General features: G+C 42.9%; 1 protein-coding gene across 2 annotated transcripts in view; it reads right to left on the bottom strand.

Moving 5' to 3' along the window:
* Window positions 1-20,777: 20,777 nt before the first annotated feature.
* The window catches only part of DLGAP3 (DLG associated protein 3), a 58,526-nt gene continuing 51,392 nt past the window's right edge, over window positions 20,778-27,911 (bottom strand). The window contains exons 9-10 of one of the 2 annotated variants that reach the window (XM_070764747.1): window positions 26,724-26,867; window positions 20,778-21,406 (exon numbers count right to left, since the gene is read on the bottom strand). In XM_070764747.1, coding sequence (XP_070620848.1) covers window positions 21,185-21,406; window positions 26,724-26,867 — 366 coding nt within the window. In that variant the 3' untranslated portion in view covers window positions 20,778-21,184. The remainder of the gene's footprint in view (window positions 21,407-26,723; window positions 26,868-27,911) is intronic. The other variant, XM_070764748.1, reaches the window with a different exon arrangement.

The following is a 27,911-nucleotide window of genomic DNA, read 5'->3' as shown; positions in this document are numbered from 1 at the left end:
CAGAAAGATAATAAAAAGCAGAGGCCAGGGATTTGTGAGACTTATGGATTCAAACCCTGAAGTCACATATCATTTGGAAGAAGCGTTTAAGAGTGAAAAAGTTACGTATCTGGAATGAGAAATGTTCTCTCTGGATATCGATGGAGAGTGTTGTCAGTGCTGAGAACAAGTTAACAGAGAATTTTATCCGTAAGTTGAATTTATGGCTCTGCAGTGAAAAAGGCAAAGCAGTCTTTGTGGATTTTATTCTGCTAATTGTTGCAGACTATAAGGGATGGTGCTCCTCTCCATTTCAATGCCATCGAGCCAGCCCTGTCTGAAGACATTTCTGTGGTCATGTGGCCTGCAGGATGTCACAGAACGTTCTTGCATTCCCATCAAAGTGATACCTGTTGATCTACTTGCATCCCCATGCTTTCAAACTGCTAGATTGGTAGGAATTGAGGTGAAGACAGGAGCTCAGCATATCGCATGGTGCTCGGGCCTCAAACCCAGGCTTCCAGCTTTCCAACTGACAAACCCAGCATCTTAACTGCTGAGCCGCCCCAACTGGATCTGCAGTGGGAAGCAAGAAATATTTTCCTAAGCGAACATAGCTCAGTGGGTTACGATTGCATACCATTTGAACGAACAATGGAAGGTAAAATAATATTTCTTCCCTCTTAAATTATGAGCTGCCCACAGTCTTTGCTGAGATGGGTGGAAACAAACAAACAAACAAATAAATAATCCAGGAATGGACAGCGAATGCATGACAGGTAGCATTTTACAAACTGTGCATCCTATCAGCCAGCTTCTTTGTTGTAGAATGGAAATGATTGAAAAGGTGTTTGGCTCTCTTTTATAATCTAAGTAGATGGTACTGATCGATCCCTTAAGGCTCTGATGGCAAACCTATGGCAGGTGTGCCACTGCTGGCACGCAGAGTCTTCTCTGCAGGCATACAAGCCATTGCCCAACTCAGTTCCACTGTGCATGTGTATGCAGTGGTGGGCTCCTATGGGTACGATCAGGTACGCAGTACTGGTAGCAAACATTTTGTCAGGTACACAGTACCGGTAGCAAAATTTTGATTTTTTTTCTTTTTTTCCCCTTCTGGGCTCTGGGTATGTTTTTTCCTATCACAGTAAATGAGGTTGAATGTGTATAATTTTAGAAGAGCTGTGCATTTGTGTGTGTACATACACTTTATATAGTAGGGAATCAGGGGTGGGCTCCTGCCCGGATGGAGGGGAATGTGGTGGGGTAGCAAAAATGGAGCTCCACCCCAAAACACCCAATTTGCACTAAAAGATGTTGAAACAAAATGCATAAGCCAAAACACAGAAAATATGGTAGTAAATATTTTGGTAGCCCATCACTGTGCGTATGTGCGCTGGCCAGCTGATTTTTGGGATGTGTGGGGGTGGGTGGGGTGGATGCAGGAGGCATGCGTGCATGCTCGGGGATGGCATGAGGGTGGGGTGTGTGGTGACCATGCAAGGGTTCCCTGTCGCCAGCACTCCCGGTGCACTCCCGGTGATTGGGTGGGTGTGCATGCGTCTGTGCGAGATTCAGAGTCTGGCATGCGTGGAAGCAAAAATCCACCAAAAACTGGTGAAATCTTGCATGCGCGAGCATCCTCATGTGAGATTTGGCTTCCTGTGCATGCATGAAGCTGAATCATGCGCAGGTGTGCATAGCCACCCACTGGTCACACAGAGCTGCATGGGCAGCTCCATTTTTGCTACCATTCTATAGAATGGCCCATACCAGCTTGAACGCATTACTGGTGCCCCCCATGGCCCGGAGGCTGCGAGGAGGCCTGCTAGTCCCAAAATAGGGGGAGGGGTTGCACATGCATGCGTGTGTGTGTGTGGGAAGCAGGGGATTGTGTGCACACGCATGAGTTGCATTGCATTATGGGTGCCAGCACATGCCCTGCTATTGTGTGCACATCTGCACACTTTCAGCATGTGACAAGGAAAAGGTTAGCTATCACTGCCTTAAGCTTTTACAGTGGGAATTTCTTAGATGTTCTATTATGTTGTGCCCCCATGTACAAAGCTTTGCATAACATCTGCTTCCCCTCCCCAGATTGGAGTAGGGAACTGGTCTATTTTCACACAATGTTATTTTCTCTGGGTTGTTTCCTCCTCCCACCTCAATTATTCTGAGCACCAGGAGGCAGTATGCTCTGGTTTTATCTCTTTAAATCCATGCTTCCAGTTCCTGGTCCAAGGTTTGAAGCTATCGGATAACATCTGGCTACCTTTGTCTAAATACAGTGGTACATCTATTTAAGAACGCCTCTACTTAAGAACTTTTCTAGATAAGAACTGGGTGTTCAAGATTTTTTTGCGTCTTCTTAAGAACCATTTTCCACTTAAGAACCTGAGCCCGGAAAAATTTCCCAGGAAATTTGAGAGTGGCATGAAGGCCTGGCCAGTTTCTGCCATTCCCCCTTTAATCCCGGCTATCTCAGGCTTTTCTGGCCTGCTAGAGGAGCCTTTCGGTGGTGCTTAAAGAGGCTTTGGCAGTCCAGAGCGAACGAAGCATTTTCCTTTCTCTGGGTGCTTGGAGAGGGAATAAACCTCTGCCAGTGCTCAGTGAAAAGAAACGCTCCCTTCGCTCTGGGCAGCTGGGGAGTCACCACAGTGAAGGAAAGGCACCGGCTACAAAGTGAGCGAGTGAGAGGAGGGGGGGGAGCCCTTCAGCATGGGAAGGAAGAGGCAGCAGGTAGCAGCAGCAGCAGCAGTAGCCAGTGTATGGGAGGCAGTGTATGGGAGGTAGCCTCGCACCGGGTGTATCTCTCTTCCGCCCTCGAGCCCACTTTGGAAATCCCCGCCGCGTCGTGTTCCTTTCTTTTTTTTTCCTTTCGGCACTGGCGAGGGGGATTGAACGAGGGGACGGGCCTCCGCCGGAGCTCAGTCCCCGCCCCGCTCATCATTTGGGAGTCCCGCTGGGGGATTCTAGCGCTTGTTTGTGTGGTAAAATCATTCAAATGAAGCTGACTTCAAAACCCGCGATGAAGTGAAGCCGCGGCAGGTGAAGCGCGATATAGCGAGGGACTACTGTAAATGCATCTATCAATAAATGGCCACATGATTTGGTTAACAACTCCAGTGGTTTGCTTAATAAAAAAAGTTTGCAACATTGGACTCAACTTGCTTAACAGCTGCTTCGCTTAGCGATGGAAATGCTGGCCCCCATTGAGGTCATAACCCGAGCTGTAGTGAGGCAGAAAGGCAACATTTCATCCATTAAACTAAATCTTGGTTTGTAACTGTAGACTGTTGGCTGTGTAGGAATGCTTCGTGTTAAGATCCAACAGATAAAACAGGTTCCCCTCGCACATATATGCTAATCATTCCTGGCTCTAGGGGGCGGTGCAGTGCTCATCTCCATTTCAAAGCTGAAGAGCCAGCGCTGTCCGAAGATGTCACTGTGGTCTTGTGGCCGGCAGGACTAAACACCAAAGGCTCACAGACTGCTGCTACCTTCCCACCAAAGGTGGTCCCTCTTTTTGTAGTTGCATTTTTAACGTGCTTTCAAACTGCTAGGTTGGCAGGAGCTGAGACAAGCAACGGGAGCTCAGTCGGTTACGCGGCGCTAGGGATTTAAACCGCCAAACTGCCAACTTTTCTCATTGACGAGCTCAGCGTCTTAGCTGCTGAGCCACAATGTCCCCTGTGATAGGGACACGTCCAGGGGTGGGCTGCTGTCCGGACAGGGGGAAACACAGTGGGGTAGCGAAAATGGAGCTCCACCCCACAGCACCTAATTTGCACTGAAAGATGTTGAAAGAAAATGCAGGGCGTCCTGCATAAGCCACGCCCACAGTGTGGTAGTAAAATTTTTGATAGCCCTTCACTGGACACATCCAACAGATAGGTAAATGCAAATCCATGGGGAACATTTGCCCTCATCCCTGCCTTCAGAAAGCTCTAATCTTGAAAGGGGGCAGAGCTAACACGCCTGCCTTGAACATCAAAATAGCTTTTGGGTGGCACCTTTGCCAAACCAATGGCCAATCCCTGTAGAGAGGAACACGTTTAAAAAATAAAACAAAAGCCAGAGGCGAAACTTCAGACTTGACCATGCTCTTCCAAGCAATGCTCTGGGTCAGTAATATTCAAAGTGTATGTTTTTTAATTATGTTCATTATTGGAATTATTATTGTTATTATTATTATTACAGCTAAAGTCATTACAATAAAAATGGAACCACATGGCACAATTACTGTACAGTAGTTTATTTTGCCTTACAAGTGGAAGGCCTTCTTCTTTTTCAGGCACATCGCTAAGAACTAAGCTATGGACCTAGCCCGAGAGGGGTGACCAGGTCTTAGTCTCTGGCCATCAAAGCAGAGGAGATTGAATGGCCCAAGATCCCTTTGTGCCTTTAGCTGCTGGCAGATCTCAAATCGAGCGGACCTGCTTCCTGGGAAAAGTTCCTGAGATGTACCTAGTTTTAACAAGTTGCTAAGATATGAGGTTGTGCTAAAGTCCCTCCACGTTTGACCTCAAGGGTGAGAAGATTTGGACACCTCCCGCTGGGCAGCTCTATGTGGAAAGGATGATTCGGTGAAGTTTGTTTCAAAGGCGCTACTTCCTCTACCCCTAGTAATCTAAAACCCACTTGGGGATATCTGGAGAGAAAGTTCCTTGTCACCGTCAACTGGCAAAGCTAGTTTTTGCCCTCTCAGGACCGCTGGCTCCATTGGAAATCCATCTCTCAGTGGACAAGCAACTACCAATATTGAACTTTCTCCAGAATTTTATTCAAACATTCGTTCAAAACATTATTCCAGAAAGAAAAATTGGGAGGTGGGAGAGAGATTTTATTTTAAGGGTGGTTTTAAAGACTTACCTGATTTCTTTTTAAAGGAGAGGGGATGAAATCAAAGGTTGAAATTTGGTGTGAATTTAAAAAAAAGAAAAAGAAAACGGCAGAGAGTCCGGGGCAAACCTGTCGACGTGTTCAAATTCAATACCTAGGTCGACATCATAATTATGGAAAAACATTACTAAAAGCTTGTGTTTATTGCAGGAAGCCTGCTGATATTCTTTTATAAGGTAGGAGCAGATGTCTAGGCTAGCCGCTCATCACTTCTTCAGCACCAGGGACTGGTTCCATGGAGATAGGTTTTTGTGTGGACTGGAGGGGTCAGAGTTTTGGGTACTGCTGGCATCCCACAGATGAGACTTCATTTGGGCTGGTCCATGTACGGGACCCCTGGTCTAGACAGAAGAGGATAGCCCTGAATTTAATGGAGACTGACCATTTTATCGTCAATTAGAACCAAATACCAGCCTCCTTAATCAAAAGGATTCCATGATATATGAGTGTAGCACTGCTGTTTTCAACAGTGATTTTGTGCGGTTCTTGTGGCCTAGGAAAAAATCTCATCATGGAGAGAGTTTTTTGGGGGTGGGTGGGTAGGTGGACAAATGCTATCAGCTTGCACCTTCTGAATTGTTAGGAGTTGCAAGCCCAGGATATCTGAGGCCCAAACTTAGAAAGGAAACTTGCTGTTATGAATTGGGCAATTTGTTGGCGGTTCTGGGTCATAAACCATATTTTGATGAGCCACGTGGAGCAAGGCAGCGACATAACATGGCAAGAGTGAGAGTGACTGAGGCAGGGATATGTGGCATGAGAGTGACTGAGGCAGGGATATCTTTCCAGGCTCTGCCATCCCCCAATTTTGGACAGGTGGGTTAGCAGAGTTTCTTTCTCTTTGAAGGTTATCCTTCCAGTGTGTTTCCTAACACCTAACAGTGGTCAGCGTTGCAATGGATTTTCTGCAGAAATGGATCCGAACATCCTCCCTGACGACTGTGGAGTTGTCACCCCTGATGTAAAAACCACTCCAGTTGAGGAAAGCGGAGGTACAAAGCGAGCGATTCTCCAGAAAGAAAACAAGAAAAAGGCTACACAGTTTGAAGAGAAGATTTGGCTACGTGGTTGGGCGCCTTTCTAAATGGTGGTGGTGGTGGGTTGCTTCTAAATCTGTACCTTTGACATTTTGGGTTGAAGGTGGATTGAAAATACTTTTTAAGCAATCATCACCATCAACATCTCACCATTATCATCATATTATCATATCACCATCATTGTCATTGTCATATCATTATTATTATCATCATCATCATCTCATTATTATTGTCATATCATCATTAATACCATAATCTCATCATATCATATCATATTTCATATCATATATCATATCGTCATCATCATCATCTCCATCATCATCATCATCATCATCATCAACGTCATCATTATCTTTATCATGGTCAACACATCATCATGTCATATCATATCATCATCGGTTCTACAATGTTACAGGTGAACAACCAGACCAAATAACCCAAGCAGGCTCAGCTGTTGTGCTTGTAGGTCACTTGGAAATCTTCCTTAGAAAAAGAACCCGCAGAGGAAAGGCTGTTTGCTCTGGAACAGGGAGATCTGATTTGTGCTCTGGAAAAAGCTGAAGAGCGCCTTGCTTACCCGTGTGTTTTCCCAGCATTCCTCGGGTAGGAAGGTCCTTGACAGTCCAGCCATGAACCCAACCAGGCATGGCATTTTTCAGGAGGTGCTTGCCCGGTCCTTGTACCTTAATGGGGACTGTGCCTTGCTTGAAAAATGTCCGTTGCGTGCTTTCCTTGGAACATTTCTTACAGAGCTTCTTCTAACTCAAGAGGTGGATGGAATTAAACAACAACAACAACAACACCACAGGCTCCCACCCACCCACCCCGGAAAGATTTTTCACAGTGCAATGGGGGCTCTCTGGTTGGAAACCTCCACAGATTGCGCTTGACTCACCACAGATGCAGGGTGGCCTTCTATCCCTGCTTCCCCGTTAACAAAACCCTCCTCTGATGGTGATAGAAAGTTGGCCACCTACTTTTCCTATGGCTCTAGGGATGTGACGGGGCAATTGACTTGAAAAACCATGAGCAGGCAAAGAAGGAGGATGAAAACTTGCAGGACTACTTGAAGGGCTCTGGACATACAGAGCACTCTTTGGCCTGGATGACCAAGGAGTGTTGGACTGCTTTCTCAACAACCTCTGCAGACTGGCTAGTGGGGTGATGGTCCACCATCTCAAGTGGAGGGCACCAGGCTTGTTACGGATGCCCTTCAGAAGGCCTTCCCACCAGTCTCAGCCTAATAGAAGATAATATTTGTAGCTCAGGGTTGAAGTCTGGGGCCCTTGATGTTCTCTGAGCTTGGTGGTTATTTTGCAGATGTTTCATTGCCAAACTAGGTAGCGTCATCAGTGCTAGAAGGGAGTGGGATTTGCTCTTATTTCTTATATGCTAATAGTATATAAAACCTGAATAAAAATAAGAGCAAACCCCACTCTCTTCAAACACTGATGATGTTGCCTTGTTTGGTAATAGCAATAACACTTAGATTATATACCACCTCATAGTGCTTTGCAGCCCCCTCTAAGCAGTTTGCAGAGTCAGCAAATTGCCCCCAGCAATTTGGGTCCTAATTTTTACCGACCTTGGAAGGATGGAAGGCTAAGTCAACTTTGTGCCTACTGAGATTCGATCTACCAAACTGCTGGCAGCGGGTGATAAGCAGAAGTAGCCTGTAGCCCTGCACTCTTAATCACTGCACCACCATGGTTCTGTAATGAAAAATTTGCAAGAAAATCATCAAGCTCTGTGAGCATCAAGGACTCTACAGTTCTCAGCCCTTTGTCTATTTCTTCCAACCATGCCCACAATTTTTTTTAAAAAACCCCTTCTTCAAACACTTGTTATCAGTTCTCCTACTGAGGATGAGTGGTGTGAAGATTTGGGGTCTAGGGGAGAAATCAAAGAACATTTTCAACCTTTCCGTGTCACTGCTTTAGATGAAGGATCTCCAACCTTGGCCATTTTAAGACTCGTGGACTCCAACTCCCAGGATTCCTCACTAGCTGAGGAATTCTGGGAGTTGGAGTCCACGAGTCTTAAAATGGTCAAGGCTGGAGATTCCTGCTTCAGAGGACTGACCCCAGCTACTCATTCTTCTCCTCTCTCCTCTGAATAGAAAAATTGGCTGATTTCTATAAAAGTTTACCTCAGAGTCTGTAAAAATGTGGGTATATATTTTTTGCCTGAGCAGAATTCTCCATCTCCATCTCAGATGTTGCTTGGGCACTAAATGTGGCAACAACTTAGAGGTCAGGGTGAAAAAAACCCTCTTCTCCCTGAGAAGCACCATAAATAATCTTTTAGCAACATTCCTACTTCCTAGAGATGTCTTGTTTGAACAAGAACTTTCTTACTAGCATGATGCAAGACAAATTTTTTATTAACAGCCTTGGGGGACATCAAGCCACAGGCATCAAGCACAGAAAGTGTGCAAACATCTGAGGAGCTTGCCTCTCCTGGTCCATATTATGTGGTTTACAATGTGGACATTGTAGAGGTGGATCTAGTGCAGTGATGGTGAACCTTTTGGTTCATGTGTCAAAAGGGGGTGTGAGTGTGCTTGCATGTGGCCGCACCCATTCCCTCCCCTCCCCATACATGTGCACAACCCCCTCCTTCTGTGTTCATGCACGCAGCCCTCACTGAAACCTGGGATGATGAAAAATGGGCAAACCAGAAGTTCGGAAAAGCGGGCTTCTGGTTTGCCTGCTGTGCTGTTTTTTGCACCCCGGAGGCTTCAGGGAAGCTTCTCTGAAGCCTCCAGAGGGCAAAACGGCCTTCCCCCACATTGAAAATTGGCTGGACAGTGTGTACACACATGCTGGAACTGACGTAGGGCAATTCTTCATGTGCCCTTCGATATGGCTTCGCATGCCACTTGTGGCAAGTGTGCCATAGGTTTGCCATCACTGTTCAAGTGTGTTGCCTTGATTATTTTACTGATTCTTTGTTTTCTTTGTGAGATTTAGAATTAATGCAAGCCTCAAGGGCCAAAATCCAAGATGCTGCAAGCCTTCTAATTCACTTTTCTCAGGATATTCCCTAGCCCACTGTATGAAAGACTGAATGTTCATTTATTAATCCTTTAGGCTGGAGCTCTCATGGAAGTAGTCAAATACACTACTGTCTGTCCTCTTTTTTCTCCCTGAAAATTTGTTATTTTATTTTATTTGTCATTTTCAAGGTACACAAAAATTTATTTTTAAATTTGGCTTGACGTTGTTTTTAAATTTATTTTCATGTTGCAGGTAACAGAAGCTGCTGCTGCTGGGTTGAGTTCATTGGCAATTATTTACACATTTCTCCATCATTCTTATTCTCCTGGTTTCCTACAATCCCTGATCTGAATAAGGGAGGAATTCTTTCCTGAAATCTTCTTACGGAATGGAACATTCCAAATTCTGGATCCCATGTGCCAAGGATGGGTGGGTGGGGAGCAATTCAGTTGCTATTTGTCATTGTGCTGAGCCATTTTTGTATTTTTGAGCCAATGCATGAACCAAATGTTAATTAACAACAGAATTGGGCACTTTTCAAGGCTAGGTAATGCTGTTTAGTAGTTTTTTTTTAAAGTACATGAAGTAAAAAAATCTTATGCAGAATGAGAAACGCACTTATTCCTGAAAAGGGTGTACAAAATTACATGGTTTGAGGGAAAACTCTTTGCAATGTGACTGTAGATGCACAATTTTTGCAAACAAAAATGCTTGGAGAAATGTGCACCGAAACACAGCCAAACATTTTCAGGTTTGACCAACACTACTTGACATCTTTAATCCCCCCGTACAAAAGAGCAACTGTGTTATTATTATGTACATAACTAGTTGGGTTTGGCAATATATATAAACAAACTAACAAGGTATGCTTAAATGTATTGAAACACTATAGCTTTAAGAGTTATTGTTGCAGATTGCCATAAGAGGGAGCCAGAAGCGTGATTCACTCTCTCTGCTATTTCTGTTATTTCTCTTGTGACTGCTATAGTAAGAACTGTGTGTTCAAATGATGGTTTATGTATTTGTAAGCTGAAAAAGTAAGGCTTTAGTATTGTTAATGTCTGGAGAGTTATTGATTGATTTAACTGTATATGGATTGTTCAACTTGACTAAGAGATTTGCCAAGGTAAATAATGTTTTATACACTTTAATGTATCTGGTTTGTATGATTGAACCATTACTCATATCTCTGGGCTCTCAGCTGTTCCTTTGTGCATATGCATCTTTGACAACTCAGAGTTCACTGTGCACACTCCTTAACAAACTGAAAAAAAAATGCATTCATCCATCCCTTATACCAGGAGTCTCCAAGTTTGGTTACTTTAAGACCTGTGGACTCCCAAAGCGAGCTAAAGAATTCTGGGAATTGAGGTGCACAAGTCTTAAAGTAGCCAAGGTTGGAGATCCCTGCTTTAGAGGACTGGCAATGAAGTCCTTTTCTCAAAATGACCCCAGATTGAGTCCCTATTTTTCCCCAATGGCCATGGGCTAAAGGTTGCAGTGCTATTCTTTGAAGAAATAGGCACATCAAAAAAGCAGTACCTGGTAATCCCTGACTCATGACCAGAAGTGGGCTGCTAAGGTGGAACGGTGCCATGTGCTCACCCCCGTGGCTCTGAGTGCTAGCGGAGTCCAGCCCAATTCTGCTACTGCGCCTGGACGGGTAGCGAAATCGCATGTGGACATACAGGGGTGCCTGCAACCCACTTCTGCTTATGACCATAATCAGCCTGGCAATTACAGTTGTAAGCCATGAAGGTGATAAATAATAATAATAAATTTAATAATAATTTATTAGATTTGTATGCCTCTCCTAGGACTCGGGGCGGCATACAAATCTAAAGCCACCCCAGGTTTTTGGAGAAGGGCGGCATACAAATCTAATAGATAAATAAATAAAGCAAGTCATCATGTGACTGGCCTGATTTTATGACCCTTGTTTTGTGACGGTTGTTAAGCGAACACCACGGTCATCAAGCAAACCATTGTTTCTTGTGGGCAGGTTGTGCCAGAAACTGGAAGTCAATGGGATTTCTGGCAAAAAATGTTTCAGATCAAGATTACAATGGGGTGAGCCTGGTGGTCAGAACTTCAGAACTGGCTTGCAAGTCCATTGTAACTTTGAACGATATCTAAGCAACTGAGGGCTACCTTTAATCACCCACATAGCAAGCCAGCTACACTGTTGATGCTTGTGGAACAATACTGTACTTCCTTCCTGTCAACGACTACTTCAGCTTCAACCACAACAATACATGAGCACACAAACAGATACAACTCAAAGTTAACCACTCCAAACTCAACTGTAGAAGATACGGCTTTAGCTACTGAGTAGTTAATGCCTGGAACTCACTACCTGACTCTCTAGTATCATCAGCAAACCCCCAAAACTTTACCATTAGACTCTCCACTGTTAACCTCTCCCGATTAGTAAGGGGCGTGCATAAGTGCACCATGTGCCTATCGTCCCTGTCCTAAGTTTCTCTATTATTAGTACCAATATCATGTACAGCATATAAACATTGTTATATCTTTGTATGCTACCAATAGATACTTGACTCAATAAACAAACATTTTTTTAAAAAAAATCAATAAAAATAATAAATAAATAAATAAATAAATAAATGCATACATACATACACACACACACACACACACACACATACACACACACATACATACATACAGTGCAACCAACTAGGAATCAGGCTTCCCAAACCTGCAATCATCATTATAATTCAAACTTACCCCCTAAAGGGTTTGCTAAGAAGATTCAGGATTATTCTGTCGATTTCCAGATGCTTGGGTACCAATCCCCAGCAGCCCCGGCCCTTGTAGACCCATAGCAAGGAATTGTGGGAGATGGATGGCTTGCCTTCTCTTGTGGGGCGATGCTGGAGCTCAAAGATTTGGTGGGGTCCTTTCAGATGAACTATGAGCTGTGGGACCTGACTCCTAAGGGTCATCCACAGGGCGTCCCAGTGCTGACAGTGGAATAATGAGGGCCTCTTTGGTTGGATTGCAAATGACTCAGGCTAAGAAGGAAAGAAGGGGATTTAAAAGCCAGGCTGATTTTTGACCACAGAAAGCCAAAAGGCTCTACTTGCTGCATTTCTATGCCAGCAGAGAGCAGTATTGCTTTCTGGATTTTTTTAAAAAAATGGACCCCCCCTCCCAGTTTAGGAAAGCTTCATTGTTAGGTGAGGGCAATCTTTCGCCAAAAAGCCAAGGAGTGACAAAGCCTAGGTGACCAGAATTGCAGGGAATTCTGCAATTCTGGAATTCAGGAAGAGGGTCAAAAAAACAGTGTGTTTTCTGCTGAAGGAGAGAGAGAGAGAGAGAGAGAGAGAGAGAGAGAGAGAGAGAGAGAGAGAGAGAAAATAATCCCCACCCCCAAGTGTTAAAGGTTTTATATATTTGGGACGTCAGTTCTTATGATGTCTGACAGCTGGTTGGGACTCACTGGAGTGGAAGTTCAACAATTTTGCAAGGCAACAGATCAGTAGTAAAGTCCAATTTTTAAATTACCGATTCTGTGGGTGTGGCTTAGCTTGGTGGGCGTAGCTTTGTGGGCATGGCAGGGGAAGGATACTGCAAATCTCCATTCCCTCCCCACTCTGTTACAAAATCTCCATTCCCTCCCCACTCTGAGGTCAGTCAGAGGTGGTATTTGCTGAACTACTCAACTACTCAAAATTTCCAAACTATTCAAAATTTCCACTACCAATTTTCCAGAATCTGCTGGATTTCACCTTTAGAATAGATGGGGGTGGGTGGTGAGATGGAAGGTACGGTAAGGAATTCTTTCCACCTACTTTATGAAAAATTGCTGCCATGTGCATTCCCGCTCTTTATATGAAGTTTGATATAACTTTGAAAATGGTTTGTTTCAACTGCCTCAATGTATTTATTATTTATTTATTTATTATTATTTATTCTGTTATATCAACTTTCCTGGGCTGTTTAGGCTAGGAATTACTATATGGTTTGACTCAAGTCCAGCTCTAGGAATCTGGGTTGCAAATTCCAATCCAGAATTGACTTAATCTGCAGTTCTCAGATTAACCTACTTATTTGCCTGCTTTCACACTTCTTGGATATTCTTATGCTATTTCATGCCTTTTTCAAAGGCATGAAAAAGATATTTTGAGAGAAAATACTCCAAGGGTGTGAATTTCAGTAATATTTTCCCCCCATGCAGTTTAGAGTTTCAATGCAAAATCTCATGCAGACTAATGTGGTGGCACAAAAGGAACGGATTTAGCAACAGTAATAGCATTCGGACTTATGTACAGGTTCATAGTGCTTTACAGCCCTCTCTAAGCGGTTTACAAGTGTCAGCATGTTGCCTCCAACAATCTGGGTTCTCATTTTACCCACCTCGGAAGGATTTAAGGCTAAATCAACCTTGACCCAACCGGTCAGTATTGAACTCCTGGCTAAGGGCAGAATTAGCTTGCAATACTGCATTCTAATCAGTGCGCCATTGTGGTGCTTTTGTTAGTGAGCGCATGACCATCAGGCCCAGGTGGGAAGAGAATGGCTTTGACACACTCTGAATCTCATTTTTTGCTTTTCTTATAAGATTGAATGGATATTAAGCACAACTAAACTTAGCTGGATTTCTTCCATTATAAACAGAGCAGTAAAACACATATCGCTAATTAGTTTTCCCCTTTACTACCCTTGGTATAACTGCAAAATATCGCCGGGAATGTCTCCGGGACCGCCTTCTGCCGCGCGAATCCCAGCGACCGATTAGGTCCCACAGAGTTGGCCTTCTCTGGGTCCCATCGACTAAACAATGTCGTTTGGCGGGTCCCAGAGGAAGAGCCTTCTCTGTGGCAGCCCCGACTCTCTGGAACCAGCTCCCCCCCGGAGATTAGAACTGCCCCTACCCTCCTTGCCTTCCATAAACTTCTTAAAACCCACCTTTGCTGCCAGGCATGGGGGAATTGAGATATCTTCCCCGGGCCTATACAATTTATGTATGGTATGTTTGTATGTATGTCTGATTAATAATGGGGTTTTTAAAATGTTTTTAAATTACTGTATTAGATTTGTTGTGAATTGTTCTATTGCTGTTGTGAGCTGCCCCGAGTCTACGGAGAGGGGCGGCATACAAATCTAATAAATAAATAAATAAATATAAATAAAATATCCCAAGGTGGGAGATCCTTTAAAGGAGGCAGAAGTGTCCCCATGAGCCTAACCCTAACCCTAAAATTCATGATGGTAGTCATTTTGTTGCACATGGGAACCAGATAAAGATTTGATCATGCCATCTTGTCTTTTTGACCATGCCTGGAAGTACTGCTGAAGTGATGATTAGTTGCTTGCACTGAAATTTACTTTAATCGCAATAACAATAGCAATAGCCCTTAGACTTATATACCTTTCCATAGTGCTTGACAGCACACTCTGGGTGGCTTACAATGTCAGCATATTGCCCCCAGCAATCTGGGTCCTCGTTTTATTGACCCTGGAAAGATGGAAGGCTAAGTCAACCTTGAGACTGTCAGAATTGAACTTCAGTCTGTGGGCAGAGTTTGTCTGCAACACTGCATCATAACCAAATAAAAAGGACTCCTTTTTAAACACTCTGGTCCCTGACAAAATTAGCTAGCCAATATATTTAAGATGGATAATTGTGACACTTAATCATCATTGACTAACCCACCTTTCTTGGTTTGCATTGCACAATAAGATATAAACTTTGATCGCAGTAGCTCAGTGGTTGGCAACCTTAAACATTCAAAGAGCATCCTAACCAGAAGCCTCCCATTCAATGCTGGAGCCAACTGGAAGTCTGGTCCTCCCACCATAGAGTCTCCTCCTAACTGAAAGCCCTACCAATTGTGGAGCTGACGGGAAAACCCCTCTTTGCCATAGAGTCTCCTCCTGGCACACCATACGTTCCCCCTCCCTAACCAGAAGCTCCTCTCAAAATTGTGGCACCAACTGTTGAGAGGGAGTTGTGATAGAAGGATGAAAGAGCCACATGCAGCTCCAGGGCTATAAATTGCTGACCACTGAACTAGCTGAATTGTGCAAGATTCCTGGTTAAATTATGGTTTGATAATTCATCATTTACCTTCCTGGAACTTTGCATTTATGTGACACACTGACTTACACTAAATTGCCCCTTAAATTACGAACACAAGGAAACAGCTTTTGCCAAAATTTAGATCCCCCATGAGAGGTCAACAGAAATTTTTCAATCACTATTGGATATTCATATGGTTTGTCATTCTTTTTTTCTCATCACATTAGCTTGAGAGTCTGTACTTCCATCTATCTTCACATGGGAAATAATATATATATTATTATCAAAAAAATAAAGGGAACACTCAAAGAACACATCCTAGATCTAAATGAATGAAATATTCTCATGGAATACTTTGTTCTGTACAAAGTTGAATGTGCTGACAGCATGTAAAATTGATTGTCAATCAGTGGTACTTCCTAAGTGGACAGTTTGATTTCACAGAAGTTTGATTTACTTGGAGTTATATTCTGTTGTTTAAGTGTTCCCTTTATTTTTTTGAGCAGTGTATATATAAAACTAGGGACTATAATCTTTCTTCTCTGGACGCGTATTAAACGAAGGGCATACTTTATTGACCGAGATGGTTTCATTTTTAAATATTGATTTGCTTGCCGGATACAGTCTGAATTGCTAATAGATGTATTAAAAATGAAGCATGAAAATGCAAAACAGGTAATAAATCTTATATTGGGCCATTTAATGCAGATGTAGCTAAATATTTGCTTTTCGCGAAATTCTTAGGGCCTCTGCAGAATCCAATACACCTGCCCCCCCCCAGGAACAGGATAGCCTATTCTAGATTTTTTTTTAGGGGGGGGGCTGCCAGCAACAGAGCTCCCCCATCCCCCACAGAAAATTAACCATTGATTCATTTTATGTGTATTCCTGTTGAAATGAATTCCTAGTCTGCATCAGAGTGGAAAAGCTACCTGATTTCATCAGATTATATTGCTTGAGCATGAGTCATAGTCCCTAATTACCTTTTCAGTTATCTTCCTCTTATTTGATGTGCCAGACAATATTTGCATCTGTGTCTATGGTGTCAGAGTTGAATAATATCCCAGAAAGACATTCCTTTTCCCCTGCAATTGTGGACTTTAAGGAAGTAACGTGGCCAGCGGGGGGCATTAAGAAAGTGGGACATGGCCTAGAGGTAGAGCTCTTGCCAGTTCGATGCTAGGTAGAGGCAGATGCACAGCCTTCGGCTTGGGCAAGGGGTTGGATTGGATGACCTGCAAGCTCCCTTCCAACTCTGTTAATCTGTTAAATCTGAATGGTGAGAAGTCCTAGGGGGACTTGCACAATCTTGCACGAGATAGTGGTGACCTATCTGACATCTTGCATGATCTCAGACAAGGCAACCAGTTTTGTGATCTCTCTGTCTCCCTCTCTCTGTCTCTCACACATAGACACGAAACTGGTTGTCTTATCTGAGACCATGCAAGATGTCAGATAACACACCGCTATCTTGTGCAAGCTCTTAGGACCTCTCACAGTTCAGATCTCAGGAACCATAATAGATGTCCCACTCTTAGAAGATCTAAGCCTTTGACATCTTTTGGAGAATGGACCAGGCACCAGAAATATTTTGGAGTGTCTTCTGCACTGTTATTATCATTCACCAGCACCAACAACGGGTCTTTCCGTCCTATTTTTCACAACACTGAGCTCAAAGCAAACCAATGATATCTGGCTTAGTTCAACATGTGATTTACTCTGTGGAGTTGTTCTATCATAACAAGAGAGGAAACCCCAAATAAATACAATTCTGGGAGATAAACTAAGAAGTAATACATTCAAAGCTGAAATAAGTCCAGAAAAGCTCTAGTTCTCTTTTTTCAAAATTTGAAGCTGAATTGGTTTTGGAAGTCAATAGAAAAGGCTAAGAATTGTCTTGTGTGAAAATCAGTGGTGAAATTCATTTTTTAAAAACTACTGGTTCTCTGGGCGTGGTTTGGTGGGTGTGGCAGGGGAAGAATACAGTACTGCAAAATCCCCATTCCCTCCCCACTCTGGGGCCAGCCAGAAGTGGTCCTTGCTGGTTCTCCGAAGTACTCAAAATTTCCGCTACTGGTTCTCCAGAACCTGTCAGAATTTGCTGGATCTCACCCCTAGTGAAAACCCTTTTAAGAAACCAAACTTATTTGCTCTTTTTCTCCCTTTCTCTCCCCCCCCCCCAAGAAAACCTGCAGGTGCTTCTGCCATACTAAACCAAATATAAAGAGTTGACATTCATGGTTATGCATGTCAACCTTTCTAAAATATTTTTAGTAACTTCAGTTTTTGGCAACTGAGGGATGATTGTAGAACAAATCATCCATTGGTTACATATACATGAAAAACCTAACTTCGTTAGATAAATACCTTGCAGATGCATTCACACAATCATTAAACTTGGTTAGTTGACACTTTTATTTTTGTGGTGGTTAGGGTGTTATCTAAGGGGGGGGGAGGTATGGTGGCTCAGTAGTCAAAGACATTGAGCTTGTCAGCTGAAAAGCTGACACTCTGGGTTTGAGACCTGAGTGCTATGCTATGGGGTGATCTCCCCTTACTTGCTCCAACTCCTGCCTACCCAGCAGTTAGAAAGCATGCAAATGTGAGTAGATAAATAGGTATCACCTTGGTGTGAAAATAACAGTGTTCTCTGGGGTTCGGAATAAAATCATACTGACCACATGACCATGGAAATGTCTTCAGACAACATTGGCTCCCTATGAACAGCACCCCATAGAATCAGACATAACTAGACAGGGGAGACCTTTGCCTTTACCTTTACCGGTGTGTTGTGCAAACCTAGGTAATAGGTTAGTTTATGTTTCAACATGCAACAAAAACCAAGCAAATGGGATATTTCAGCCAGCAACTTAAAGCATTATGTGGATGCAATGAAATATTCAGGATCCTGCTAGCATACTCTTCCTGGATCTGATGGTGACCTCAGGAAGGTTTTGTCTGTGTCTAGATGGGCATGATAGGAGCTATAATTTAATACTTCTGGAGGGCATGTCAAAAACTAGTTCACGCTACTTTACCCAAGCTAGTGTACTTCATTCAATGGAGATTGATAACTCTTTGATGACAAACTAGGAACATTGTTGAACGAACAGAATTCTGGCATCTGTTTATGACTTGCAGTTTTGTAGCTGTAATTTATTTTATTTTTTTGGTGGAGGGAGGCATGGTAATTCAGGGTTCTTTTTTGGCCAATGTGATAAGCCATGTCCTAGTTTGTCCTGGCTCTCTTCCCCATTTCTTTCTTTCCTGATGTTCTCCCATTTTTGGTTGCCATGATTGTAAAAAGGATGTTGAGACTTAGAAAGAGTGAAGAGAAGAGCAACAAAGATGATTAGGGGACTGGAGACTAAAACATACAATGAATGGTTGCAGGAACTGGGTAGGTCTAGTTTAGTGAAAAGAAGGACCATGGGAGACATGATAGCAGTGTTCCAATATCTCAGGGGTTGCCGCAAAGAAGAGGGAGTGAAGCTATTCTCAAAGCACCTGAGGGCAGGACAAGAAGCAAAGGGTGGAAACTAAACAAGGAGAGAAGCAACTTAGAACTAAGAGGAAATTTACTGACAGTTAGAGCAATTGATCAGTGGAACAGCTTGCCTCCAGAAGTTGTGAATTCTCCAGTACTGGAAGTTTCTAAGAAGATGTCGGATAACCATTTGTCTGAAGTGGTGTAGGATTTCCTGCCTAAGCAGGACTAGAAGACCTCCGAGGTCCCTTCCAACTCTGTTATTCTCTTCCCCTCTTAATAACCACTGAGAATAGGCAAGAATGAGGATCTGGGCTATCTTTTCTTTTGGGATCCAAGACCTAAGGCAGGGTTTCTCAACTTTGACAACTTTAAGACAATTGGACTTCAATTCCCAGAATTCCTCAGCCAGTCACACTGTCTGGGGAATTCTGGGAGTTGGTATCCATGTGTCTTAAAATGGTTATGGTTGAGAAACTGCTGGCTGAAGATTTCTCTCTTTCTCTGATCTGACCATGGAGGTACCAATGACTCTGAATGCCATCGGATGCTACCCTGTCTGGAATTAAGCTTCTTCTACGTAGGTTTTCCCTATTTTCCCTTATCATTTATGTACCATCAATTCTTTGGTTATAAGCTAGGAACTAAGAGACCCCTAAATCCACAGGTCTCTGTCTTGTAATAAAAGCATATTCCTAGCATTCAAAAATTCAAGGAGTGCTTTCCAGGAAGTCCCATGGAACAAGGGCATGAAGTCAACCTCAGCAACTTGGTCCTGTCATTGATTTTCGGTCTTTTAATGGGAGAGAGCACAGGGATCGGTCCTGTATACTGATGCTGTTTTAAATATACATGAACTGACCTCCTAGTTTTCCTTGCATTAGACTAGTGGCTGTCAGAAGAACCTAATTCTTCTTGGGAACTTCCATCAAATAATCATCTCTTCCAATGTGGAATTGATGGACACAATTCACTTGTTTGTTCTAAGGTAGACTTCCAGAGTCTGGTAGTATCCTTCGTTAATTCTCAGCCACTGTGGCTAATAGGAGTTGAAGTTCAACATATTTGGAGTCCTCCAGTTCCAAGAACTGAAGTCTAACTTCTTGAAACTGACTTTGGGAAGTCTTATCTAGGACGTAGTTTGTAGAAAGTAATCCTAAGGAATGAAAATTCTGGCCAGTGCCCCATATGAAGGAACTGAGCATCTTAGATCTCTGATAACTTTTCAACATGCTTTCTGCAGCACACAAGTTAATATGGAATGATTCCCTAAAGATGAGAAACCTTATATTTCATTGCTATCCTCTATGTTATCTCCAGTTATCATTTTAACTCATCCCATCCCAATTCGCTGGACTGCAACTCCCTTTCCTCCCAAATTATTGTGGCTGGACATACTGTGAGTTGTGCTCCAATCTATCAGGAGTACACCTGATGGGAAAAACCTGTCTTAGATTTATCCCGAGCCATTTGGGTGTTTCCAAATAGCAGGCTACAAAGGCTATCAACTCAATAAGAGGACATAAACATTCCTTTTCCCTCCTCAGTGGGCTTTCACTGATTCTTTCGAAAAGTTCAGCTCAGGCCTGGCATAACAGAAAAGAATTAAGAATGGAAGACATTTTTAGGAGGGGCCCCTAGAAAAATCTATGAATGAGGCACTAGCATAGATAGCCCTCTGGAAACATCCCTTGATCTTCTTAGAGATTCTTTATCATCACCAATGTGCTATTCTAAATCTCATTCGGACTCTTGTCAACAACTTCCTTCTTGAATAGCAAAACCGTGGCTTTCTATCTGGGCCACAGGTCCTATTCGATGCATACGAATCAGATATTTCTCCCTTGAGGGGCACCACCAACCCTTTAACATAAAATAACGTTCTGAACTCTCCTACTAGGGAACATTTTTTTTTTTTGCAAATTTCTCTAGAGGTTTTATCCCCAAGGCTCCTTAGGGAAACTGCTATGACATGCCAAGATTCACTAAAACACTGATCTGTCAACCTGACCGCCATGTAAGACTTGGTTGCTTTGCTAATGGTCCCAGTTTGAGACATATGTGAGTGGGCGGAAACTGAGGGGGTTCCGTAATGGTTTGTGCACGTGAACGGTGAGAAGGGGGGCTGCGGATATGGAAGGGAACAGGGTCTCCTGAGGAGACGAGAAGCTCTCGCCATCAGAAACACAGCTGTGGTCTTGGGGGCAGTTTCTGCCCTTTCGGTTATATTTATAGAAGTACATATACATATATATATATATTTTAATATAAATATTGATGGGTCTAGAACCCATGGAGGTGGAGTGAGAGGGTGGTGGGAGGGGGCCCGAGCCTGCAGGACAGTGAGAAAAGCTCATATACTGGGTTGGTTTAAAGTGGAAGGGATAATGCCCGCTGATGGAACAGGAGGCAAAGGTGATAAGAAGAGGAAGGGAAGGAGACGAGGGTCCTGGATGGATCCGAGGACAGCTTATGATATAGGCTGGTTGTTTGTTGCCAAGTTCTGCTGAGAGGGATGAGTGTAAAGGGCCAGAACTTATTTTTCTCAACTGTCTAGTGTGAAGTTCATGGATTTCTCAGAAGTTCCTCTTTTTTTCTTTAAAAAAACCCCCAGCAGAGACTGGGTAGATCCTTGGTGTTTCTCTCTTGGAAGAAACCGTTGGAACATAGCCAGCAGATCCCAGAATGCTGTGCGCTGTGCCTGGCGGAGGGTTAGAAAAGGTGGCCCCAGGCATCACAGTCTGGTCTGGGCCTCTGGGATGTAGATCTCAATGCTGTCCGCACTCTCAGTAGCTGAGCTCTGGCGGAAGGAGGCAGCGCGCTTGGCGGCCAAGAGCCTCTTGCGAGCTTCCTGTCTCTGCCGGTCCACAGAGTCCAGCGATCGGTCCTTCACCGGGTGCAGCCGGGAGCGTGGCGGCTTCTTTGGTATCGGTGGAGGCACCTTCTTTTCCTCCTGCTAGAGAGAAAAATAAAAGACAGAGAGAGAGGGAGAGAGAGAGAGAGAGGAGAAACGTAGAGAGAAAAGGTATAAGCAGTAGTGGGCTGCTGTATAGACTGTCTCAGTTGGAAAAATGGAGATGCGCCTGTGTCTCTGCATCCCTGACATGTGCACGTGGATCCCCACATGAGATTCAGCTTCTGCGCATGTGCAGGAAGTGAAATCTCAGGCAAGGATGCTCGCGCACGAGACATTTCAACACTTTTCAGTGAAATCACCAAGAATCGGCAAAATCTCGCACACACGTGCATCCTCGTGCAAGATTTCGCTTCCTGTGCATGCGAAGAAGCTGAATCTCATACAGGAGCATGTGCGCTTGCACACCAGTTGTGCATGCACCCGTGCCAGTCACCAGGAGCGCACCAGGGATGCCACTGGTGGGCAGCCCTTCACTGGGTATTGTTCTGTCTCTCATGGCAGCCGCCCAGTAATTAGCCCCAAATTAAAACTCAAACACAAAAGTTTCAAAATGGACAAGAGTCTATTTATAACGGTGTTTGTTGAACTGCACAAATGAAGACCAAAGAATGTCTTTAAACTGCCAAAATCCAGGCCTGAGGCCAAATTGATAAGATAAATTCCCAAACAAGTGCTTCTCTTATCAAAGACTACTTACAAGAATATAAACCCTATAAATGTCCAATACTGCAGAGCAAGGTTTGTCATGCAAAAACAACTCTTCATATGCTCTTCTCCTCTGGAGGCATGAACGTTGGCTTTTTGCAAAGAACACCTTCCAATTCCTTCCCGTTATATACTTTCTGGGAGTGCAGACTATGCAGAGCTGTGCTCACTTCCTCTTTCTAAGCCTCTGTAACTGCTCTTGCCTCCCCCGCATCCTTCTTACCCATACATTCAGGATCAGATCCCTTATCTCCTCTTCCTCCTCCTCAGACCCTGGCAAAGCCCCAGTTGGGGGCTGCAACTCCCCAGTTGGGGTTTCTATAGCTTCTGCAGGCTCCACACACCCAGATTCTCTCTCTTCCTCCAGCTCACTGTCTGACTCCTCCAACAGCCATATAGGCCGACCATGCCCAGATGGCCCCAGTTCATCAAGCTCAAAGTCCATTGCTAGAGGACCTGGCTGCGGGCCAACCACAACAGGTATAAGCCATTTATGGGTAAAAAAGAGATGCAACTGAAAAGGTTCCTCTGTCTTAGAAGACCATATATGGCCATCAGAGATAAGACAGATTTTGCAGCACTCCAAGATGGCCATCACAGAAGGTCACAATTAAGTTAGAAATGGATTAAGAAAATTCCTGCCCAGAATTCTGGGAAGATTCATCAGAGTTTTTTTGTAGCCTTCATTGTTTTCAAGTAAAAATTAAAACATAATTAATGTTATTGATTTCTTGGAGCCCTGTGACTTCTTGGGTAACTACAACATGCCATCCACTGTTAAGTCCCAAAAGTGCTTTTTCAAGAGGCAACTGGATTTTTCTTTGAAGATGTTTTGCTTCTCATCCAAGAAGCTTCTTCTGCTCTTTTACAGAGCTGAAGGAGCTTCCTGGATGAGAAATGAAAAGTCTTTGGCTCCCTTTAGTTTTGCTGAAGTAATGCAGGAGGAGAAACAGAAAATGCAGATAGATGAAGAGCAGAGAAAGTTTTTATTCCCACATTAGATCAACTTTCCATATCCTGGAGTTCCTGGGAGGTTTTAGCTGCACATTCTGTGAATTAAGGAAACTGCTGTCCCAAGTCATCAGGATTAGGAATGGTGAAGAAATTCAGGGGGTGTGCAAATAATTTTAATTCCTCATTCTGCAGCCAATCCACAAAGCAAAAGCTTTTCATTCAAATGTTACCTGTTACTGAATTTTGCAGTGCAGATTGCTTTTAAGGGTAAGGACATATTAAGGGAAAGTCTAAACTTGTAGATAGAAGATATAGCTATAGATATAAATATAGAGATAGAGATAGATGTACATCTATCACTCTATAATGCCCTAGTCAGACCACAACTAGAGTGCTGCATTCAATTTTGGTCACCCCACTACAAAAAGGACATTGAAATTTTAGAGAAAGTACAGAAAAGAGCAACCAGAATGATAAAGGGACTAGAAACGGACCCAAGTCTTTGGAGAAGGGCAGCATACAAATCAAATAAACAAACAAACAAACAAACAAACAAATAAACAAACAACATCAACAACAACAACAACAACAACAATAATTAGTGAAATCCAAAGATCTAAAAATCGAACTGCAACAACTCTGGCATAAGCCAGTGAAAGTGATCCCAGTGGTACTTGGCACGCTGGGCGCATTGCCAAAGGATCTCAGCGGACATTTGAAAACCATCGGAATTGACAAAATCTCCATCTGTCAATTGCAAAAGGCCGCTTTACTGGGATCGGCAAACATAATTCACTGCTACATCACGCAGTCCTAGGTGCTTGGGAAGCGCCCGACTGTTGATGAAATACGAAATCCAGCATAGTGATCTCATTTGCTGTGTTGTATTGACATAATAATAATAATAATAATAATAATAATAATAATAATAATAATAATAATAATAATAGTAATAAACCAAGACATACGAAGTGAGGTTGCTGGAACTGGGCATGGATAGTCTAGCAAAAAGGAGGGCAAGGGGGACATGATAGTAATATACAGATATTTGAGAGATTGCCACAGAGAGGAGGGGGGTCACACTATTTTCCAGGGCATCAGAAGGCCAGACCAGGAGCAAAAGATGGAAATTGACCAAGGAGAGATTCAACCTGGAAATAAGGAAGAACTTTCTGATGGTGAGAGTGATTAACCAGTGGAATGGCCTGCCAGTGGAGGCTGGGAATGCCCCAACAGTCAACACATTCAAAAGGAAATTGGACTGCCATCTGGCTGGGTGGTGTAGGGTTTCCTGCTTGAGCGGGGGGTTGGACTTGATGACCTGCAAGGTCCCTTTCAACGCAAGCAAGCAAGCAAGCAAGCAAGCAAGCAAGCAAGCAAGCAAGCAAGCAAGCAAGCAAGCAAGCAAGCAAGCAAGCAAGCAAGCAAGCAAGCAAGCAAGCAAGCAAGCAAGCAAGCAAGCAAGCAAGCAAGCAAGCAAGCAAGCAAGCAAGCAAGCAAGCAAGCAAACAAACAAATGTACATGTACATATAGACAGAAGATAGATGACAGATGATAATAAATGGAGATAATAGAGATGATAGACAATAGATAGACAGACAATAAATACTGTAGATAGATGACCTAGATAGATGATAGAGATAATAGAAATAATAGGTAGATAGATGATTGATAGATGACAGATAGAGCTCATAGATGGAGAAAATAGATATGATAGATAAATAGACAGACAGACAAACAGACAGACAAACAGACAGACAGACAGAAGAGAGACAGAGGGAGAGTGAACACCCATGAATGAATGAATGTATGCATATCTATGTTCATTAAAATCGTGTGCAAAAAGGAATTAGGGCCACTGAATTATTTGCAAAAATGAGATATATTTGGAAGAATCTTGGCTTTCCGCATCCTTAACATGGAAGATGCAGAAGAAAGATCCGTGCAAAGGACCTGGGTTGGAAATGGGCTTCCTGCCATGCTGAAATGCTAAAGAGGACAGGCCTCTGGCCATCACCCAACCCTGCCAGCCAGACATGTCCAGCCATTGTCTGGAAGTGCCTAAAAAAGACAAATCCACAGCTGTCAGTGGATGCACGGAAGTAGCTTGAGGTGCACACACGCAGACATACACGAGCGCGCACTACACAGGGTGAAACAACAGACGCTCTAAAACGAAACACATGGCAAAAAATAAATAAATAAACCAAATCTGGAACTTGTTTCTCAGCCAAATTCTGAGCTGTTCCTCACCTCTCTATTTTCAGGAAGCCTGGCTGTTTTCCTTTCTCTCTCTTTTTTAAATATAACGAAAGAGAACAAAGATTCACTAAAAATGCCCAATTATTTTGCCGTGGCCAGCAACACAATTTTACAGAGATCGCTGTGTGTGTGTGTGTGTGTGTGTGTGTGTAGGAGGAAAACTGGCCATGATTGCTCTCTCTCTCAATCCTTTATCTCTTTTATGATCAGCAAGACTCCCAGGCCACCGGCAATTATTATTAAGCTGAAAGCCTGTGATGATGATGATGATGATGATGATAATAAAAATAATAATAGTAGTAATAATAATAATAATAATAATAATAATTTATTAGACTTGTATGCCGCCCCTCTCCAAAGACTCGGGGTGGCTCACAACAACAATAAAACAATAGATACAAATCCAATAATTAAAACTGTAACTAAAACCCATTATCTTAAAAACAATCGATACTACACAATCATAACCACTCATAACTTTAATGGTCAGAGGAGGGGATACACTAGTTGCCCCATGCCTGGCGACATAGATAGGTCTTCAGGTGCTTGCAGAAGGTGAGGAGGGTGGGAGCAGTTCGAATCTCGGGAGGGAGTTGATTCCAGAGGGCCGGGGCTGCCAGAGAGAAGGCTCTTCCCCTAGACCCCACCAGACAAGATTGTCTGATTGACGGGACCTGGAGAAGGCCAACTCTGTGGGACCTAATCGGCTGCTGGGATTTATATTATTATTATTATTATTATTATTATTATTATTATTATTATTATTATTATTATTATTGCTACTACTACTACTACTACTACTACTACTACTACTACTACTACTAATACTAATACTAATACTACTACTACTAATACTTCTGGCCATTCCTAGGAAGGATGAGAAGCTGGGCAGGCCACTGTTTTAGAGAACTTCCTGTGAAATGCAAGATAGAACCTTCAAAATGACCTGTTCATTGTCTCATACATAGCCACAGTCCATCCAAGTCTTCCCTACTTGGACAGAAATTTCAAATTTTCATACGCAAACTTATTTTCATCAAACTTACTTACCTCAGATTGAAAAAAGAACCAATAGGATAAGCCAGAGATCCCCAAACTTGGCAACTTTAAAACTTATGGACTTGAACTCCCTGCTATGCTGGCTGGAGAATCCTGGGAGTTGAAGTCCACAAGTCTTAAAGTTGCCAAGTTTGTGGACCCCTGGGATAAACAAAGAAACCCAAGCAAGCTAGGGAACTTGCTGTGAAATGCAAGCTAGGACCTTCATTGTTCATTGCCTCATTCATACCACAGTCCATCCAACTCTTCTGTACTTGGGCAGAGATTTCGGACGCACACTTACTTTCATCAGACTAAATAAGAGCCGGTAGGGTCAACAAAGAAATGTAGGCAAGGGATTTTATTCCGTCCCCTTCCTCTTCCTTTTTTTTTTACCTTAGCCTCAATGGGCTTCCACCCGTTAGATTTGAGTTGTTGAAGTTCTGCAAACTTCATGCTGACATCCTCAATTGAGAGCTGCAGGAGATCCCAGAATCCAGCCAGATCCTGGAAAGTGGGCATGGGGAAAGCATTGGGATCCTGCCAGGAGGAAAAGGAAAAAAAATGTTTAGAGTTTGGTGGCAGAGTCAGATTTTTGCAAGAGCGATTGCGCGATGTGGGCAAAAATATAAAGAGGGCATCCTTGAAGGTGAGGGCTGCCCATTCCTGACTATACTCTGTAGACCTTCCTGGCCTGCTGAGAACCAAAGTTGAAGAACATTCAGAAGGCAAAGTTTTGTCCATTTCTGGTTCAGTATGGCATGTGGCATTTTCAATGACAACTTGGCATCTACTGTAAAATCACGCCCGGGGAAAACTGGCTGAACTCACTGGTAGCCTGGACAAGTTTTTACAACTCTCTCTTTTCTTCCAAAATCTCAGAAGGTGGCAGCACAAGGCTGACCATTGAAACATAAGGAGGAACCACCAGGAATTCAGGGTTAGAGGTTAGACATCCAATCAACCAATTTATTTTTTATTTTTTTTATTTTATATCGACAAACATACAAACAACACTAAACATTTATACTTATCTATATACATAATAATTAATATTTTACAATTCTGTTTTTTTACATTATATTCTTAATACTAATTCCTTTTCTTGTTTTTTTTCCTATCCAGTTATACAGTTTCTCCCACACTCTGTAGTAGTTCTTATTTTGTTTATCTTGTAATTCATACGTTAATTTACTTAATTTAGCGCAGTCTAATATTTTCTTACTCACCATCTCTTCATTTGGTGTTTTTTCTTGTTTCAAATTTTGTGCGAATGACAATCTTGCTGATGTTAGTATATGTGTTATTAAATAGTAGTCTTCTTTGCTGTGTTGACCTCTGATTATTCCTAATAAATACATTTCTGGTTTTCTTTCTAATTTATATTCCAATATTTCTTCCAGCCAGCCCTGAGTTCTAGTCTAATATTTTCTAATATGATAATATGTTCCTATGGCCGTTTTGCACTTCCAGCATTTATTACTTATACTCGGGTGTATTTTAGTTAAGCGTGCTGGGGCATAATGCCATCGGTAAAACATTTTGTATAGGTTTTCTTTGTATGGTAGAGATAATGTCATCTTA

The sequence above is a fragment of the Erythrolamprus reginae genome, chromosome 11 (assembly GCF_031021105.1).
Source record: "Erythrolamprus reginae isolate rEryReg1 chromosome 11, rEryReg1.hap1, whole genome shotgun sequence".
Classification (NCBI taxonomy): domain Eukaryota; kingdom Metazoa; phylum Chordata; class Lepidosauria; order Squamata; family Dipsadidae; genus Erythrolamprus; species Erythrolamprus reginae.
The sequence above is the reverse complement of the archived record's forward strand: the minus strand, read 5'-3'. Positions and strand labels throughout refer to the sequence as shown.